We start from the raw sequence: 19,399 nt of genomic DNA, 5'->3' as shown, positions 1-19,399 counted from the left end.
CGACGCCTAAGAAAATTTTAGACCAAAACATTAAAAAATTATATTCGACTTATAAATTTGACGTTCGTATTTATTAAAAAAATTTTTAAAAAAATTATATCAAAATGTTTTTTACAATAATTATGGAAAGTTATTTAACTGTATAAGAATGTTTCACATTATGGAAATGTGTTACATACTATAAAAATTTACAAGTAATCAAAATTTTTTGAGTAATATAAAAAATTAACCACAGAATTTCCCACATGTGATTAATAAATCAACACTCAGCTGTAAACCATATAATAAATAAAAGCCTAACAGCTGCACACATTACAAACAATCTTGAACGATCAAATTTATCTCAAGTAGATGGTTTAAGACCTGATGGTATGACAACCATACCTTGGGCCCTCAGCAAATCACTCATTGGGGCTACACGTGTGTCTCATCATTCCCTTCAAACATAAATTTCAATTTAATAACACAGGCAGAAATTAAAAAGACAAACAAATACAAAAATTTTAAAAACTTCATATTCACTCCAATATTGACTTCTACTAACGGTTTCGCCTTCAACATTTATATTTTTAAAAAATCTGCGTAATAAAATACGACTTTTCACAAATGAACCCAGAGAATTTTATTTTATTCGACAAAAAATTCAAATAGAAATTTATAGACACAATTATGGTTCATGGGGACTTAATTATAGAATTTTATTTTTAATTATATAATTATAAATTTATAAATTATAATTTTTTAATTAGGTTTTATTACATATTTTATAATTTTATATATTTTCATAATCCTTAGTGTATTACAATTTTTTATAAAGACGGTTAACCAAATTAATTACGGAATTCAAATTTACTAATTGAGCAATAAATAATGGCGAAAACCGGATGTTTGGTATTACTATAGTATTTGTTTTGGCACGTAGCCGTTATTTGTTTATTTTTGTTTTTATCGCAAATAACTTTTTATTCTTAAATTCGGCTACAAAGGTGATTAAAGAATTAATCTCTACTAAGGAAGCCCTAAAGAAGGATACAAATTTCATCGTTATTGCTTTAATAATTTTCTGGCATAATTTGACCTATAAACATTTCTTTAGCGTATTACTATTTTTATAAAGACGGTTAACCAAATTAATTATGGAATTCATATTTACTAATTGAGCACTAAATAATGGCGAAAACCGGATGTTTAATACTACTATAGTTTTTGTTTTGGCACGTCGCCATTATTTGTTTTTTTCGCAAATAACTTTTTATTCTTAAATTCGGCAACAAAAGTGATTGAAGCACTATTCTCTACTAACGAAGCACTAAAGAATGATATAAGTTTCATCGTTAGTGCTTCCAAATGTTCGCCCAACTTCATGCTTAAATCGTGACGTCATAATTTTTATTTAGCTAATAACTTTTTTTCCATATGGTGGTTAATTAAATTAATTACGGAATTTAAATACATTAATTAAGCACTAGATTATGGCGAAAACCGGATGTTTAGTACTACTCTAGTTTTTGTTTTGGCAAGTCGCCAATATTTATTTATTTTTGTTTTTTTTCGCCAAAAAATTTTTATTCTTAAATTCGGCAACAAAAGTGATTGAAGCACTAACCTATACTAACGAAGCACTAAAGAATGATATAAGTTTCATCGTTAGTGCTTTCATCATTTTCTGGCCATAATTTGACCTCTAAACATTTTTTTAGCGTATTACAATTTTTTATAAAGACGGTTAACCAAATTAATTACGGAATTCAAATTTGCTAATTAAGCACATGGCGAAAACCGGATGTTTAGTACTACTATAGTTTTTGTTTTGGCACGTCGCCATTATTTGTTTTTTTCGCAAATAACTTTTTATTCTTAAATTCGGCAACAAAAGTGATTAAAGCACTATTCTCTACTAACGAAGCACTAAAGAATGATATAAGTTTCATCGTTAGTGCTTCCAAAAGTTCGGCTAACTTCACGCTTAAATCGTGACGTCATAATTTTTATTTAGCTAATAACTTTTTTTCCATATGGTGGTTAATTAAATTAATTACGGAATTTAAATACATTAATTAAGCACTAGATTATGGCGAAAACCGGATGTTTAGTACTACTCTAGTTTTTGTTTTGGCACGTCGCCAATATTTGTTTATTTTTGTTTTTTTTGCCAATAACTTTTTATTCTTAATTTCGGCAACAAAACTGATTGAAGCACTAACCTCTACTAACGAAGCACTAACCTCTACTAACGAAGCACTAAAGAATGATATAAGTTTCATCGTTAGTGCTTTCAATCAACTTTTAAGCGTGAAGTTGGCACAAATTTTTATTTTTAGCTATAACATTTTTTCCTTAAATTCGGCTACTATACGGATTGAGCACTAATAAGCACTAACGAAGCACTAAAAAATGACATATGATTCATCGATAGTGCTTCCAAATGTTCGGCCAACTTCACGGAGCTGAAAACATATTTGATTTTATAAATAAAACAAAAAAATATGTTACTTTTTTTTATTATAACTAAATAAAAATATAATAAATTACAAATCTTATTTATTTTAAAAGTACCATGAAAACAAATAATATATTATTAAAAAGAGGGAAAAGGGAGTGTTTCGAAGAAACAAAATTCAAATTATATTAATTATTGAAAAAAATTTTCCAGGCATAAATTTTTATCGTGAGATAAAAAAAGGTCTACATTAAACAAATGTTTGTCTTGACACAGCTCTGGTTATAGATCTGCAAAGTATTCGGGCCGGGCCTAATATTTTTAAAAAAAATTCGGGCAGGGTCAGGTCGGACCTTGGAGTTTTTTTTAAATATATCTAAATTTATCAATTTTATATTAAATTTTTTATATGAAATAAAAATATTTGATTTTATTTATTGAAACTAAACGACATATAACATGTCTTTTATTTTGAGTAATTATAAAAATTAATTTCTATATTTAAATAAATTCGGGCCGGGCCGGCAAAACTTTTTTAAAAAAAATTTCGGGCCGGGCCGGGTTTGAAAAATTAAGCCCGATGCAGATCACTAGCTCTGGTTCGTCTAAAAAAAATCGGCAATATATATCACAGTATGAATAGGATTCAAGCAGTAACACCCCCCCCCCCTTCGCGATTTTTATAATAAACATCTTGTTGGTATAAAGGGCATCGCTATATTATATTGAATTGTTTTAAATCACGATCTTCCCCATTCCCAATAATTTATTCGTTCTCTAGTCGACATAAGTAACTCGTGTTCACGACTCAAGTTGGAAGTCTAAAGTAAAAAATAAAAAAAACAGAACAAATGTTTTATTAATTAATAATAACTAATTTCAAATCTTCGTCCTCTAATCGACGACTCAAGTTCATAGAACTATTCGTCCTCTAGTCGACTAAGTTCATAGAAGTATTTGTCCTCTAGTCGACGATTCAAGTTCATAGAAGTATTCGTCCTCTAGTCGACGACTCAAGTTCATTGAACTATTCGTCCTCTAGTCGACTAAGTTCATAGAACTATTCGTCCTCCCTCTAGTCGACTCAAGTTGATAGACCTGAGTTCACAACTAGAGTCAGTTTTCGGCTAAGTCGACTAGACTTAGTTGATTAACAACACTACTTGGTTCGATAAATCAGAATGATAGATAAAAATTTATGTTTATCTTTATAAAATTTTGTATTTATAAATTTACCAGATTTAAAGAGATTAAATTTATGAGGCCAGAGATGAATCAATTTTTCAATTATTTCAGAGGCAAAGGGTCCATAAACTATTAGTGGTCGCTGATAATAAACTATTTTTTTAAAAAAAGCATTTACAAGTAGTGATTATATAATATAGCTTAATAATTTATCAGTTATAATTTAAAAAATTATAATAATTTCATTATTTATAAACTTTCAATCCTGCGGATTTTCTGGTAAAACAGATGCTTTTTGGAATTTCCAAAATCGTTAGTGTCTTCTTTATCTTCATGATACGAATAGTTTAGGGATAATAATTTCTGAAAATTGCTGGTAAATTTGTTTCTTTTACCTACTGTTTGGCTCTTTATAGGAATAAGTTTGTTATTAAAAGAATTATAATTTATCTGATCCAATAATGTATCCTCTTTTATAGTTATATTGTTATAAAATCTCGTATTTTTATTATAATTAATATTAGAATTAAAGTTATCCAGTAATGTATTGTCGATAGAAAATCTTCTCTTGTAGCTCAAGGTGCTACCATGTTGATTTTCGTTATTTTGAGAAACAACGTTATCCCTTGCCGAAAATAGAGATGTCAGTGATATGATGGGAGAGTTTTTAGGACTTTTCTTTATCATTTTACAAAATGACCTATTGTGAGAACCAACCTTTTGCATGTTTAAATTTCGCTCCAAAATTTCTAATCTATTTTTTTAATTGATATAAAGATAAACTAAATTGGGCAGATTTAATAAATATGGAAATATTAAATATCATAAACGTGCCAAAATAACAAAAAAAAATCATTTTCTCTATATAATTCATATGATGTCAAAACTAGGTCCATAAATTTTATGCAAAATTATTTCACTAGTAAACGACTTAGGGTTATTCCACCATTAAACTCTAAATTCTACCTATGTAAAATGATAAAAAATTATGAGTAAAATAGAAATCTGAATTTATTATTTTTATGACTAAATAAATATATTAAGTAGGGAAAGGAGTCAACGGAGGGATGAGTAGATGCTAAGGAATGGAGCAACAAGTCCCCGAAGGATCCTTTGGCCAGGTAAAACATACCAGTAAGATTTCCTTGGCATTAAGAATTAATTTATTTCTAACATATTAATATATGAAAGCTAAAACCATTCCTCCCCCCCCCTCCCCCTACAATATTATGGAATGAAAAGAAGTGTCAAAAATCGCCAAATACTAGAATCTGAAGAACGTATCTTTACTCCAGTCATTTCCACTAATCAAACGACCTTTGCCATTCTTGCCTAACTTTTTTCAAGAAAAGTCATAAAAGATCCTCGTGAATGATACTACAATCATTCTCAAGATCAATTAAATAAAATAAGTTAAGAATTAACTCTTATATTTTAAATATTGTTAAATTAAATATTTATAAAAACTTGTAATCAGAAGGTATCACCCCGCAAACAATTTTATTGCCTCTTTCATCTAATTTCCATGCTTTCCAACAGCCACAATCTCCATTAAACATAGTGTCATCGACTAATAATATATCATTCCTTTTAAAACTTAAATTTGGTACTTTGTTAAAAAAAAATCCAAAATCTTCCAAATCAAATAATGTCTTTATATATATTGAGTCACCTAAAAATAGAATCAACATGCTAAATTATTTCATTTGTGTATTGAAAGAAATATAATATGACAAATTTAATCTAAAACGAATGACATTAATAAAAATATATAACCAGATTTGTAAAGAGCATCTTGATATTTTATATAATTAGAGCGAGCTGATATAGCAAGAATAGTTGATTTTCCCAATTCATACACAACTTCTTCCATAGTAAGATTTTTTAAAGTCATCCCATTTATCTTATTTTTAAAATAAATAAAACTTCTAATTTCATCAGACATAACATCTGTAATATATTTGATTATTTATTGTTGGATCAATATTATTCATTTCAAATATTTCGACCTTAAATTAAACTTTATGCTAATATTTATAAATGAAATTTATCATATCATTATATTTTAATTATAAGAAAATAACATGAAATAAAAAGGATAAACCTTAAGTAATTGATCACCTTTGATCAGTCGATCTATAATATCCCTGTTAACATTTTTATCGGGAAGGTAAAATTGAGAAGATTGAATGTTAGATTTTTCCCGATTAAAATAATCATTTACTAAACCGTAGGGCAAAATTTCATTGATAAAAATGCCACATTTATTGCCCCCAATCAAGCTTATACCCAAGTTTTTGAAATTTAGGTAATATCGATTGTACACATCGCATATTCGATTCTCGAGTAAAAAACCTTTAAAATCATCCAAATCCTTGTTTTCTGACGATGAATCCACAGAGGTTAACGTGGATTTTGAGTTAGCGCTTATATCGATAAAAATGAATTTAACTTCTCTTTCTTCGTATTTATTTTTAGTTGATTTTAAAAAATCAGAGGCCGAAGCTATAATTGGGTCGCATTGTTTGGAAGATTGTTTTAGATTAAAATTGTTATAATTAGAGTTGGAGAGCGGTTTTTGTTGTTCCGATTGATAAAAGCGATTGGTTAGACTCTTTTTATGTAGGTTATCACAATTATTCATGCCTTCATTTTTAGAGCCAAGACTTAATATAAAGTTATGATAATACAAAAATTAGCTAATATATTTTTTTTAAAAAATTACCTTTCATTTTGAAGCACCTTGGTTAAATTCCTTTGATAGCGTGGTAAAATCCATGGCCGTTTCTTTTTATGATCTGATAATTTAAGTGTTGATGATAATTTGTTAGATAATAACTTTGGCTCTTTACTTAATTTTATTTGTTTATCATTTTCAGCGTAAGAATATCGATTATTTTTTAATAAATCGTCGGTTTGGTTTTGACTTTTCATGTTTTCATTGGGCGAAATTGTGTTCTTTTCAAAATATTCTGTACAATAAAAATGCAAAGAGGCCAGGTTTATTCGTTGTTAATATATTTTTACACATTTATAGTATATAAATATAGCATTTTCAATGAATTATTAAATATTATTTATAACAAAATAAAAACTAACTTTCAGGATTGTATTGTGCCAAAATTGTCATATGTTGTCCACAATTTCTTAGAACATTAGCAGCCAAAGAATATGTAGCATTTCTCAAATTGATGCCACAAATTTCAAGCAACTGATCACCAACTTGTAGCCCGGCCAAATATGCCAAACTGTCGGTCTCTATAAAGGATATATAAATCCCACCTTTGTCTTTATCTAATTCATCCATTTCAATATCACTAATCTATCATATATAAACGGTAAATATTTAATATTATAAAATTAAATAATATACATTATTTTTTTTTAAATTGATAAATAATTATTAAAATTAATCAGGGATGTGAACCCTTCGACAAAAAATGATCGGGTTCAGAGATAAAAAAAATTTTAAAAAAGTTCTCAGGGTTTAAAGAGTATAAAGAAATACTGACTTCCATTAAATAAAACAGCATAAATTTTCATTTATTTATTCTAATCTATAATTACATAATTACATATAAGATGATAAGCAAAGTACTCCTATTATATTATTATTTTTAAATAAAAAAAAATTAAAAAATAGAAGCAAAAAAACTGAAAATTTTGGAAAATGCGATGAAAATTAAAAATGATTCCACGAAAACTCTCAAACATTTTAAAAGTGCACGGGTTCAGCAAAAATATGAGGTTCAAGGTGTTCGGGGGTACATATCCCTGGAATTAATATCATAATATTTTTGACTTTGTTTTGTTGGACGTGACTAGTATAGTTACAAGATTTCAAGCATTCGATCTGTATGCCTAAAGGTTCAGTACTTTTGTCGATTACAATCGTCCTAACCTCCCTTGTAATTGATATTACAGTATTATTCCAATAGTTATCTATTATCAATGGGATGAAATTTAAAAAATGAATCTAATATAAGTGAGGGAGTACAGGACCAGGTAGAGTCGGTCACTTTCTAACTTGTTCTAACATATTATTAAACTATTAATCGTAAATCCCAAATTTAAGACTTCATTATTAATTTATTTCTTATATTAATGTACCTAACCCACTATTCAAAAAGTATTCATTTATTATCTGATTTGAAAAATAAATAAAAATTTAAACGAACTTGCTTGGCTATAAGTTTCAGTTTTGTACTGATTTTGGTCCAAAAAATTATAACGTAGATTGTAATCGATAAAATGAGTGTTATTCGGAGGCAAGGTAAATATCCCCTCTCTATAGCATTTATATGAGTTGGGAGTAGGACTACTCCTCTCTGATTCAGAAATCTGTTGATTCGCCATAAATATAATAATCATATCAAATAGTAGCTTATTAGCCATAGCTTTAAAATTGGAGTGGCTACTTATTTTTTTCACAAATGTAATATTTTTTTTAATAAAACAAAAAAATTTAACGTCTCCTTTGTCTTGCTATTCTAATAGTGAAAACAATGCTTTATCTGTTCTTAAATATATAACATATTCAAGGTAAAATTTAAATAAAGTATTCTTGTTTATATTATAAAATATGTCTTTTTATGATTGAAAAGTTTATCATGATTAAGGAACCCTTCCTAACATGCAAAGATACACCGATATCTTAGATGCCGTATTTTATAATTATTTATGTTATTTAAAAAAGGAAAGGTAAAATTTATCAATATTAACTTTCTTATCGGTTTAAAAATTTGTAGATCATTTTTTCTTTTTAAAATATATGGTTTTGTTGTCATTATATCTATCGGCTATTGGTATCGATCAAAATTAAGAGTATCGGATGTTACCAAAATGACCAATCCGTGATCGGTGCATCTCTATCTAATATGACTGAAACTTATGTTTGAAATACTTTGAATGGTTTAAATTTCTTTTTTTCGGAATGAAATAGGTTTAATATCTCAAGTAGCGCACTCCATTTTAAAACTTATATTTTGTTAAAATATAAAATAAGACCTTATTCCTTTTTAGGGTCAAATCCAATTTAAAAGGCGCGGTTGTTCTAGAAAGTAGATAATCGATATTGATATTATTTTTTATAGTTGGACTACTCGATACTTGTAATATATTTTCAAGACTAATAGGATTTTCATAAACATCAACATTAGTGTTGTTAATTTTGTAACTATTGTATATAGCACCATCATGGCTATTAGTTTGTAAATCTATGATTTCGCTGGCACAATCTAACTGTTTAAAAGTAATAATGTTGTTATTAATATCGGATGAATGATTATTTATCATCATTATTTTGGTTTTATAATTTCCGCTCTCTCCTTCCTCTTCAAATGAAGATGTTAAGATTTCGGATAGAGGTTTAACAATGAAAGGATTTGTTTTTAATTTTGTTTTATAATTTTGATTATATCGAGATCGAACACTATTATTTATTTTTGAACTTGAATCATGGATTATATCCTTATAAATCATTTCACCATTATCATTAGAATTATAATTACTATCAGAATGATGTTTGAGATAGAATTTTTCAATAGTAAAATCAAACTTAGCACCATGGGAAAGGGGGATTTCGTGTATAAAATTATGGGTTGACGAATTTGCTATATTGTATAACTTGTTGGGTGGAACTGATTTAGGTCGTATTCCACTAAAATAGCTGTCATATGATAACTTCTTATGGCGTCTCTTAATAAGTGCTGCCATAGACGGTAATTTACTAATGGATGTATTAAATGATGGCGCTATTTTATAATTTACAAATTCATTATCACAATAGTCATCCTGGCTATTAATTATGGATTTCTGAAAACGTTTATTTGGAAATGTTTGATAAGAATCATATGAGCACAGTTGTTTTTGATTTTCTTTGAATATCGATAACATTTTAGTATCATCATTTTTAAACTTTACTTGGTTCCAATCAGTATAACATTGATGGTTATTATCATTTGAAAATTGTTCTGTTTGAGAAAAAACCTTGTAAATATTGCTTGTATTTTCTTCATTGGTAACCATGGTATGATTGTGACAATAATCAGCCTCCATAGAGCTTAACGATTCCAATTTAATGAAATTTTGTTCATTAACGGTTTTCACGTCAGTTGGAAAATCGTTAAGGTAAAATGCTTTCCTACTTTTAGATAATGGGTTGGAGGTTGACTTAAGACTAGAAGTAAGGAAGGACGAGCGCGATGATATCAATGTAGGGGATAAACAAGTGGGGATAATTTTTGTATCTTTATTATTTCTATTGAGACCTAGTGATGTGATAGGAACGAAATCCCGCTTCAGATCCTGTCCCCAAAAAGAGGAAAAGAGTGAACGCCTTTCTTTTTTACTTTTTTTCCTAGGCCATAAGCTAGCTGATATCTGTTCAATGTTAGATTTTTTGATCGATTCTATATTTGCTGATTGATGCTGTTGCGATAGAAAAGAGTCGCACTGGGATGCCGAGGATGATGGGAACTTAAAGGAACACATGGAATGGTATGATTGTTCGGGACCAGATTTGCATGGCGCATCTCGATGTTCTTGCGTTTTCAACTTGGCGAAAAAGGTGGACAGACGCGCTACACTATTGTTAGTGGTTGTTTTTCGATTTTTAGAAACTTTAGGATATTTTTCCATGAGTTCATTCTGGGTTTGATTAGTTGCACTGGTCGGCCTAAAAATGTTTTTGATATGAGATGTAGGCCAAGTTTGATTCCGCGTATTCGTCTTGTCATAGTTATGTGTTTTAGTGTAAATATCTTTTTTTGAATATTTAGCTTGCCCATATTGACATATGACGTGGTCAAGGGCTGCAAGAGTTTCTTCCTCGTCTCTCGAGAGGAGTGGGCAAATTTCTTTTTGCTTAATCATCTTTTGAGAAGGGTTTTGCTTGGATTCATAATGGGCATGCGTGACTCCTATTCCTTTTTTCATCTTTTCCTGTAGCTTATCGAGATAGGCTTCAAGTTTCGTAGATATTAGTTTGCCTTTCCGCTGAGGCCATTTTAAACTCTTCCTCTCTTTCACCATATTTTGATCGTTTGCTTTCTTGCATGACATGGCTTGTTTGCCGATCGAATCATATTTTTGGTTGTTAAGCAACGAAGGACAAAATAAATTTTCTTGGGATAATGATTTTTTATACATTTGAGAATTAATTAAATAAGCTTTAGGCCAAGGCAATGGTAATTGATTTCTCATTTGAGAATATTTTTCCCTGTTATATGTTTTTAGGTCTGAACCTAACTTTTGCAAATAATGAGCATATAAATATTTACATCTAGGATAAGTTAACAATATGTTTCTATAAGAATGGTTATTAGGAAAGTCTAAAGCATCAAACGTCTCCATGTATCTATCAAGATTGTCAGGTTTTACGGAACAAGCTATGAAATATTAAAATTTAATTAGATAAAATATACTAATTATATTTCATTTAACATTTAAGATAGCGATTATATTTCAAATTATTATCAATTTAATCTACTTAATTTTATATAAAATAAAGATTCAATATTAAGAACAACACTTTTTAAATTGGTAATTCATCATTCATTTAATATAAAAATATAATATATCCAGCATAAAAATAGTAATTTAAATTTTAAAACGCTAGGCATTACATTTGTTTTCTAATAATTTGTCGATTTCTAACGTGTTTTTAACTAAATAGTTATTAAAACTTTCATTTTTCGCCACGGTTATTGAAATCGTTCCCTTATTGTCTAACAAATTTCGGATATCTTCAATCTTGTTTTTAGAATCAATCGCCATGTTGTTTATCTAGATTATGTTTTAATATATTTTTAACCTATAATATTTGAAAGATTAATCAAATTTCAATAATATTTAATAGCTAATAGGAAGATCGCTTGATTTTATTATTGTTAATATATTCCATTTACCTTACTTTACGGACTGTTTATTTACCTTATGGACTTATTTATGATTTCTTATTTTACATTATTTTAACTTAATAGTCTCTTATATTGGTTGATTAACTTATTGTTATTATTATTTTATATTAACCGATTAAATAAATTGTTAAATTGAATTTTATAATATAACATATATATATAGATATGAAATTTGCTAGATAGAGCAGTTAAAATTTTTTAATATTAAATAAAATATTCTTATAACTTTTTTATTTATTGTCTTACTACCTTAGCAATTATAATGATTAGGAATGAATTTATTAAAATATTTTAACAATTACCTTTAATACACGATCCCCAATAGAAAATATATTATCCTTAGAAATCAAGGACTTGGTTTTTATATCATCAATAAAAACACCCATAGATAATACGAGACCCAAATCTACCATATGAAGTTTTTAAAAATAAAAGTTTCAATGCCTAATAAAATAAAGTCTTTTATTTAATTCGAGAAATTGTTTGTTATAATATAGTATAATAACCTTGCCCAAAAGGCCAATCAATTGAACTTGTATACAAAAATTTTGCGAATCTAAATTGAATTTTATTTTCTCTGTTTCGTCTAATAATCAAACGTAAATAATTCAATTGAGCGGTGTCTAAGATTTGTTGAATCAGTGTTTCTGGAGATTCGGTGATATCGATATCATTCACACTTACTATATAATCATTTTGTCTACCATACACAATTTCAAATTAAATTGATAAATACAATTTAATTTATATTATATATAAAAATATTTAAATTGTGCAAATGTTTGTGATACTGATAAGTGAAATTTTTGAGAATATGGAGATATTTTGGCGATTCAAATTATAGAACAAATATAGAAAATCAACGACTACCATAAAGGGTCTAAACATCAAAAAATTTTATTAGATAAAATGTTTGCAAATAATTTTTCACAGTATCATAAAAAGTATCATTTAATAAATTATTAAGTAAAATTGATAACTATCCTCAAAGAGTTATTAAGGAATGGGGATTAGTGGATTTTCATATGGAATTTTGGAAAAGGTTGAGTTTGTTTACAATTAAAATGAGTTGAATTGTATTTTTTTAATATTTTTCTTCCTCAAAAGTGATCATATCTTGATTTTTTAGTATCGAAAACTATATTCAAAGATAAAATGTCACTCCAAACATAAACTATTAAAAAAATCTCGTGATATATACTTCACACATAATTAAAAGGCAAAATTGATCTCAATTATATAAATCGCTATTTTATTTTATACAGCATGTTATTTAAAATTCCTTTTATGATCATTATCAGTATTTTATGAAAAATGGACAAAATAACTTAATAAAATATTAATTACTTTATGTTATTGTAAAATATAGACTTCTTTGAAACATGTACAACACGCACACCCATAGTAAAATGATTTTTGCAAGAGGGTATACGATCAAAATGAATTCCGAATTCTTCGTAATTTAATTTATCGTTCTAATAAAATATAAAATTGGTAAAATTTTTAAAACAAATTTTACGAATTATGGCAGGCCTAGAAAATGACATTTTAAGCACATTCGTGCCAGACCATGTAATAAAACCCGGGACAGGCTTATAGGTCTCTGCTTATTATTCAAAATTATTTTTTATTTAACAAACATAATTTTGACCACCCTTAAAAAACAGTTTTGGATATAAATAAGATAAACTTGTAAAAGAATCGATCAAAAATTATATTTTGGTAACAAGGATTTGTCTTATGTTATTCGTTTTTTTTATTAGTTTTCATGTTTTGCAAAATAATAATTTTTTTTGTATATTTAATGGTCAGGATAATTTTTTATACTAAGAATTTGACTAAATATAATTAACCCCACTCTCTACATTCTCCGCTCATTAGGAGCCCCATGCAAGCCTCAGAGGCGTCTTTGAAAGAAAGAAAGAAAGAAAGAAAGAAAGAAAGAAAGAAAGAAAGAAAGAAAGAAAGAAAGAAAGAAAGAAAGAAAGAAAGAAAGAAAGAAAGAAAGAAAGAAAGAAAGAAAGAAAGAAAGAAAGAAAGAAAGAAAGAAAGAAAGAAAGAAAAAGAGATCTCTTCAACATAGGCTATAATCCTTGGCCATTGAGCCTATTTTCAGGCCTCTGGTGTTTATAATATCTATAGCAGTGGCATAGCTATGAAAGGATAAAAGCGTGGGTGGACCAATTATTTCAAAGAAGCATACAAATTAATTTTTTAAATTGTTTAAACATTTATTAGCGAAATCTTAGGCCGGCGAATAATTTCAAAATAATTTGCTCTCGCAGTTACATTTAATCATAAGTGATCAAAAATAGGGCTATAATCTACTGCAAAGAATAACTATCGAAATATGCGGGTACAACTGTATTTCTTCGCATGGATCATAAATTCTGACGATTTAACTTAAATCGATTTTTTTAACATTATGTTTTATTTATATATATATTTTATAGAGATAGTATATATTAGCTTATTTAATTATTATAAAAAAGCATATATTCAAATTCTAAATATTAAGAATAATATAATAAAAGTTTATAATTTACGTATTATGAAATCTTATTTAATAATAATTTTGTTAAGCTTTAGTATAACAGAAAAGTTACGTTCAATTACAGTTGGTCCAATGAGGGTTATCACCTAAGACCGAGAAATATCCGAAATTTGCTGATTTAAATCTTGTCGACTTAAATTAAAGTTTTTTAAAATTTATTATAATTTTTAAAAAAATTATAAGAATTTAATTATTCATTTAATAAGGATCACATGATAATTTAAAAACTGATAATATATTTTTTTTTAAATTGAGTGCAATATTTGTTAAGATAAAAAATAATCTGTTTACCAATTTGTAATTTATAATTTCGGTTTGCCAATCGAATTCATTTAGTGCGTTAAAATTAATGTGTTTACCCTTGAACCCTTCTAACCGATAACTATAATAAAAATAAAATTAATTTAAAAAAATATATTTTCATTGAATAAATTGTCGCTTGACTATTATATAGGTCAGTTTTGTTAAAAAACAGTTTAGTGCGTTATTTTATAGATCTCCGAATTTTTAAAGGCTCTAAGTTACGAAATCCTGGGAAGCAAAGAGAATTGAAAGTGAATTATACGAATTTCATAGCAACATAATATTATAAAATTATCAAGCAATATTTAACTTTATTGTTCTATATTTGTCGTATTCCATGTAATTATCGTCACAATCAGCTTTTAACCTTAAAAAAACATCTTTATATTTATCCTTTTCCAGGATAATTTTATCTCTTTCATTGTAAGCCACATCCCTCTTCCTTCTAGCGATATCTGCATCCCTACGAGTTTCTATTTTATTTTATCATTCAAGTGTTAAATAATGGTATTAATTAGTTTTAAATCATTTTGAACGTAAATGGAAATAAAATACTTTAAAAATAATAAATACATTTTTCCGTTCAATACTATACTAAAATTTTGAAGTTACATCCATATGTCCATTCAAATTAAAACACATCTTTTAATCTTCAAAAACTATTCGAATTTTATAGTGACCAGCTCATGTAAAGAGATTTTTTTTGCAATATAGAGTTAACTATATTAAAAAGGTTACTTTTTTTAAAAGAATTATAATTTAGTTTTGGATAGGTAGGCAAACTTATACATCTTTAAAAAATCATTATAAATATATATATAATTTTCGAAATCCACCAGTACCAACCTATTAATTGAGACTGCAATAGTCTTAATCTGTCATATAAGACTTCTTTATCAGAGTCTCCTATCCTGTCCTTTTGGTACAAATCTCTTAAAATAATATCCCTATCTTCCAAAGCTCGCATTTTATCCTTTTTTAGGGAATCCTTTTCATCGAATAAGTTTTTACATCGAATTAAAATTTCTTCTTTCTCTTTTTCCAGTTTAATATTTTCATTTTTTGCCTAATTATTAAAAATATAATATATCAACTTGATTATATAAAAAAATTCATTCTATTTTAATCATACTCTCTCCCCTTCTTTCATTTCTTTATTCCTCCCTTCCGTCCTTTTTTCCTTCCTTCCTTAATTCAAATTTACTAAAATATATTAATTAATTAATTAGTAAATCTTTATTTTTTAACCTCTTGAAATTTATTTTTTATAATTTCATAATCCTTAATCAACAAATTTTGCTCTTTCGAAGACATATCCAATTCCTTTTTATACGCTTCTTTTTCTTCAGCGTTTTCTTGAGTTTCTTTTTCAAGTCGCTTTTTTTAGATATTTAAATATATATTTAACTTTTAAAATAATTAAATTATTTTTTAATTTATTGTTTGAAACAGTGACGTCACTAAGGAGGGGCTTTATTTGAGCATGCCTAAAATATACTTTATCTTTGAGAAAAAGAATTTTTTTTTTTTGGGGGTGAGGGGGTCATAAATTTTTAAAAAAAATAGCAGAACTAAATAATAACTATATTGCTACAGATTTCGACATAAAAGAACAATTTATCTATTTTTAAAAAAATATCCAATGATATATAGCTTTTTTAGTCACATAGTGTTCTTCTTCAAGTACAGAGTAATCAAAAACAAGTGACCTCTTAACGAGTCTAACTAGTTTGATGTGACTAAAAAAATCTATATTTATAATTAATAGTCAAAAAAGATAGTTCATTCAATTTAATAATATAACATTTATTTTTATTTTATTGTCATTAATTTCTTCCTGTAGTTTGTCGATTTCTTGGTGCACGGTATCCCTTTCTGCCATAACCAAACTGTATTCTTGTACAACGGCATTTCTTTCCATTAATCGTTTTTCTAAATCTTTGGAGGAACGAATTTGCAAAGCCAATGCATGATTCATCTCTTTTATAGCCTCATCTCTTTGCTGTGACACCTTAAATTCGTCAATGAGACATTTAATCGTGTATTCCTATTATTTAGATTTTCATAATAATACATTCTTTTCTTATACTATTGCCCTCTCCCGTTAATCTCAATTTCTTTCTAATTTAAACCCAACCCTATAATTTATTAAAAATTAATCACTTATAAAATAACATATTAACAAATATAGAACTGGACAGATAAGAAAAATGAACACATTAAGCCCAGAAGAGATAAAGCACTTAATACGAAAAATTAGGATCAAAATATATTACTATTTTGATGGGTTTATAAAAAGTAAGTTGTTTTATATAAAATTAACACGCTTTATATTTTCGGTCTTCCCACTAGATCATCAGAAAAAAGTTAATAAAATAAATCGTAAATATATAAGAATATATAATATATCCCATTCCTTTTAAATATATATTATTCAAATGTAACGGTATGATTGGTTTAAATTTTCGAAAATTTATCAGAACTAAAGATAATTACGATATTAGATAAGTGGAACAAGTGATAATAACGAAATCAATTAAGTTAACGGATTAATGGATGAAAATATAAGATGTGAAAAGTACAATATCCTTTAAAAATATGGATTTATAATTATAACCAGTAAAAAAAATGTGAATTAAAATATCGAAATATCTGAATCAAAATTTTTAGCCAAATTATCCCACATGTAGATCATAAAGCAAAAATCCTATTTAAACAAAAATAAATGTTTGTTGCGATCAAATCAACACATTATAAAAGAATTTGAGTCAGCATCACTGTTATTATTAATAGGTACTGAAATCCGAAAGGTATGGAAGAGGAATAAACATATCAGAATATAAAATAAAAAATGACAGAAGGAAATCAACAATGCCGACAAATGAATAAAGCATTTTTTATAAGGAGCATATTAACTATTTCAATCAAAAGGAAGGTGATATGATAAGGTATGGCGAGACATAAATATTAATGTAAAATAAGATATTTTCAATTGCCCTTCCCCCTCAATTACATAAAATAAGAAATATTAGGGTAGAAAAGTTTGGACATCTATTTGCCAAATCTCGAGGCTTACATAACATTATTTTGGATAAAATCTTAATCTGGCAGTTTTTAAAAATCAACCCAAATCGGGCTTTTTATCAACACTACTTAAACCGTTTTGAGTTGGTAAGTAGCTTGTTTGGTCTCGAGGAGAGTGATTTCGAGCTTCCGACTCAGGCCCGTGAGATGTTGTTTAAGGGATAAGTTTTGTTTGAGCAATTGAGTTCTGTCCTGGAGCGCGGCCTCAAGCTTGCTTCTGATGCGTGAAGCTTCCCTTTCGACACGAGCAAGTGTGGTGTCATAAGAGGCCTGAAGTTGGGCATGTTTGAGTCTCAAGGCTTCGTGGTCTCGCTGCACGCGTTCGTACTTTTCCAAAGCCGTATCGTACATTTTACTCAACAACTCACTTGAGCCACTACTCAAGCTGCAATACCTACCGGAACAGCCAACGGCAGCGGGTATCGTTTTCATTGTGTTCTCATCTGAACACCGCCAAGTATCTATATTACTAACTTCTATATCGTTAGACGATGACGACAATGAACACCATGGACTCAAGTTGTAATACTTGAGGTCTATGCCACTTTCATTTTCTTTCGATATAATGTCCGTCGATGAATTGTAACTCAGGGATGTTAAAACGGCTGGATTTAGCATGTTTTTGTGTTTTACAATTATGTGGTCGGAAAATTGAGAACTAGAATGGTAACCAACGGAATATTCAGATTTATTATCGATATTCAAATAGTTTTGAAATTTATTACTCGCGCGGGAAATGGTTAGAGAATAATCATCACTAAAATTGTTTTCATTTTCCTTATTGATAAGTTCTGTATGTTCGAAAGAACTATCATTAAAAGAAGTATCGTGAATAAATGATTTACACTGTGCCTGATTGGAACTTAAATAGGTCGGGTCAAGGTGCGAGAAGGTGAGCGATGTGATCAAGGTACAATTTGTGCAAGAGGAAATGGTCATGGGAATTAAATCTTTCGAGGGTGTTTCATACATTTTATCACCCAAAAATAATTCGCGGGAAATTGAAAAACAATTCGGATCCAGGGTGTTGTTAATCAATGACAAATAATGTGGTTGTGATGGATTGTAGCAAGCATCAACGTCAGAAGTTAATCCTGATATTTGAGAATCATTATATTTTTTGTGATTAAAATAATGCAATTCGTTATCAAATAAATTCTCATTTAAATTTATGTCGTCGTCGTTTGATTTGTCCTTATAAGAGAATATACTTTGAATGTCATATGGGTCTCCTTTATTTTCATCTACGATTGAATATGGAATGGTTTTATCGAAATTTGTGAAATCAAAGGTAGTAGGATTACCATAAATGGAGGTTTTACATAGTCGATTGTCATAATTATGAAAACAGAGTTGACTTAGGGGATGCGTAACAGATAATACGTTCTAAAGTTTTTTAACAAAATAGTATACTTCTAGCATTTAAATTATATTTTTTTTACTTTGACAGGAGAATTTACATATTGAGTAAGTGATTTGGGAGAATTGCTATAGTTATCTAATTTTGATTTTTTACAAAAATATAAAATAAAACATTAAGAGAAAAATTTTTAAGCTTATAAATTTTTTTGTATATTTATGTATATATATATAATAAATGTTGTTTTAAAAAAAATGAGATGATATAATTAAATAAGACGGTCAATGACATTATTGAGTCAATCAATCTTTTCTCGACTGTACATTGGTATATATAGTTAGCTATAATATCCGTTCTCGATTAATTATATTTGAATTAAACCAATCAAAACTATATATCAAGCATTTTCACTTACATCTATAATACAAATTAAATCATCAAAATTTTAGTTATTTATCATTTTTGTTATTTATATATAAATCAAAATAATTTCATAAATAAACCTCAAGATATAATATTTTATTTCATATCTAAAAAAAGGGGTGAAAGGGGTA

General features: G+C 27.8%; 1 protein-coding gene across 5 annotated transcripts in view; it reads right to left on the bottom strand.

Annotated features, from left to right (window-relative positions):
* LOC135931311 (uncharacterized) overlaps nucleotides 1-18,585 on the bottom strand; it is a 31,971-nt gene extending 13,386 nt beyond the window's left edge. For 2 of the 5 annotated variants that reach the window (XM_065468337.1, XM_065468339.1), the window contains exons 1-20: nucleotides 17,561-18,585; nucleotides 16,206-16,412; nucleotides 15,650-15,778; nucleotides 15,248-15,467; nucleotides 14,712-14,874; nucleotides 14,390-14,480; nucleotides 12,892-13,019; nucleotides 12,051-12,244; nucleotides 11,847-11,950; nucleotides 11,251-11,410; nucleotides 8,633-11,013; nucleotides 7,804-7,966; nucleotides 7,428-7,567; nucleotides 6,725-6,947; nucleotides 6,351-6,597; nucleotides 5,730-6,291; nucleotides 5,402-5,528; nucleotides 5,093-5,297; nucleotides 3,883-4,379; nucleotides 3,677-3,778 (exon numbers count right to left, since the gene is read on the bottom strand). In XM_065468337.1, the coding sequence (XP_065324409.1) occupies nucleotides 3,677-3,778; nucleotides 3,883-4,379; nucleotides 5,093-5,297; nucleotides 5,402-5,528; nucleotides 5,730-6,291; nucleotides 6,351-6,597; nucleotides 6,725-6,947; nucleotides 7,428-7,567; nucleotides 7,804-7,966; nucleotides 8,633-11,013; nucleotides 11,251-11,410; nucleotides 11,847-11,950; nucleotides 12,051-12,244; nucleotides 12,892-13,019; nucleotides 14,390-14,480; nucleotides 14,712-14,874; nucleotides 15,248-15,467; nucleotides 15,650-15,778; nucleotides 16,206-16,412; nucleotides 17,561-18,457 (6,940 nt within the window). In that variant the 5' untranslated portion in view covers nucleotides 18,458-18,585. Of the gene's footprint in view, nucleotides 1-3,136; nucleotides 3,262-3,676; nucleotides 3,779-3,882; nucleotides 4,380-5,092; nucleotides 5,298-5,401; nucleotides 5,529-5,729; nucleotides 6,292-6,350; nucleotides 6,598-6,724; nucleotides 6,948-7,427; nucleotides 7,568-7,803; nucleotides 7,967-8,632; nucleotides 11,014-11,250; nucleotides 11,411-11,846; nucleotides 11,951-12,050; nucleotides 12,245-12,891; nucleotides 13,020-14,389; nucleotides 14,481-14,711; nucleotides 14,875-15,247; nucleotides 15,468-15,649; nucleotides 15,779-16,205; nucleotides 16,413-17,560 lie in introns of those variants that run through there. The other 3 variants (XM_065468340.1, XM_065468342.1, XM_065468341.1) reach the window with 3 other exon arrangements.
* Nucleotides 18,586-19,399: the final 814 nt, after the last annotated feature.

Source organism: Gordionus sp. m RMFG-2023, chromosome 1 (genome assembly GCF_954871325.1).
Source record: "Gordionus sp. m RMFG-2023 chromosome 1, tfGorSpeb1-WG-v2, whole genome shotgun sequence".
Classification (NCBI taxonomy): domain Eukaryota; kingdom Metazoa; phylum Nematomorpha; class Gordioida; order Chordodea; family Parachordodidae; genus Gordionus; species Gordionus sp. m RMFG-2023.
This window is presented reverse-complemented; position numbering and strand designations above follow the sequence as displayed.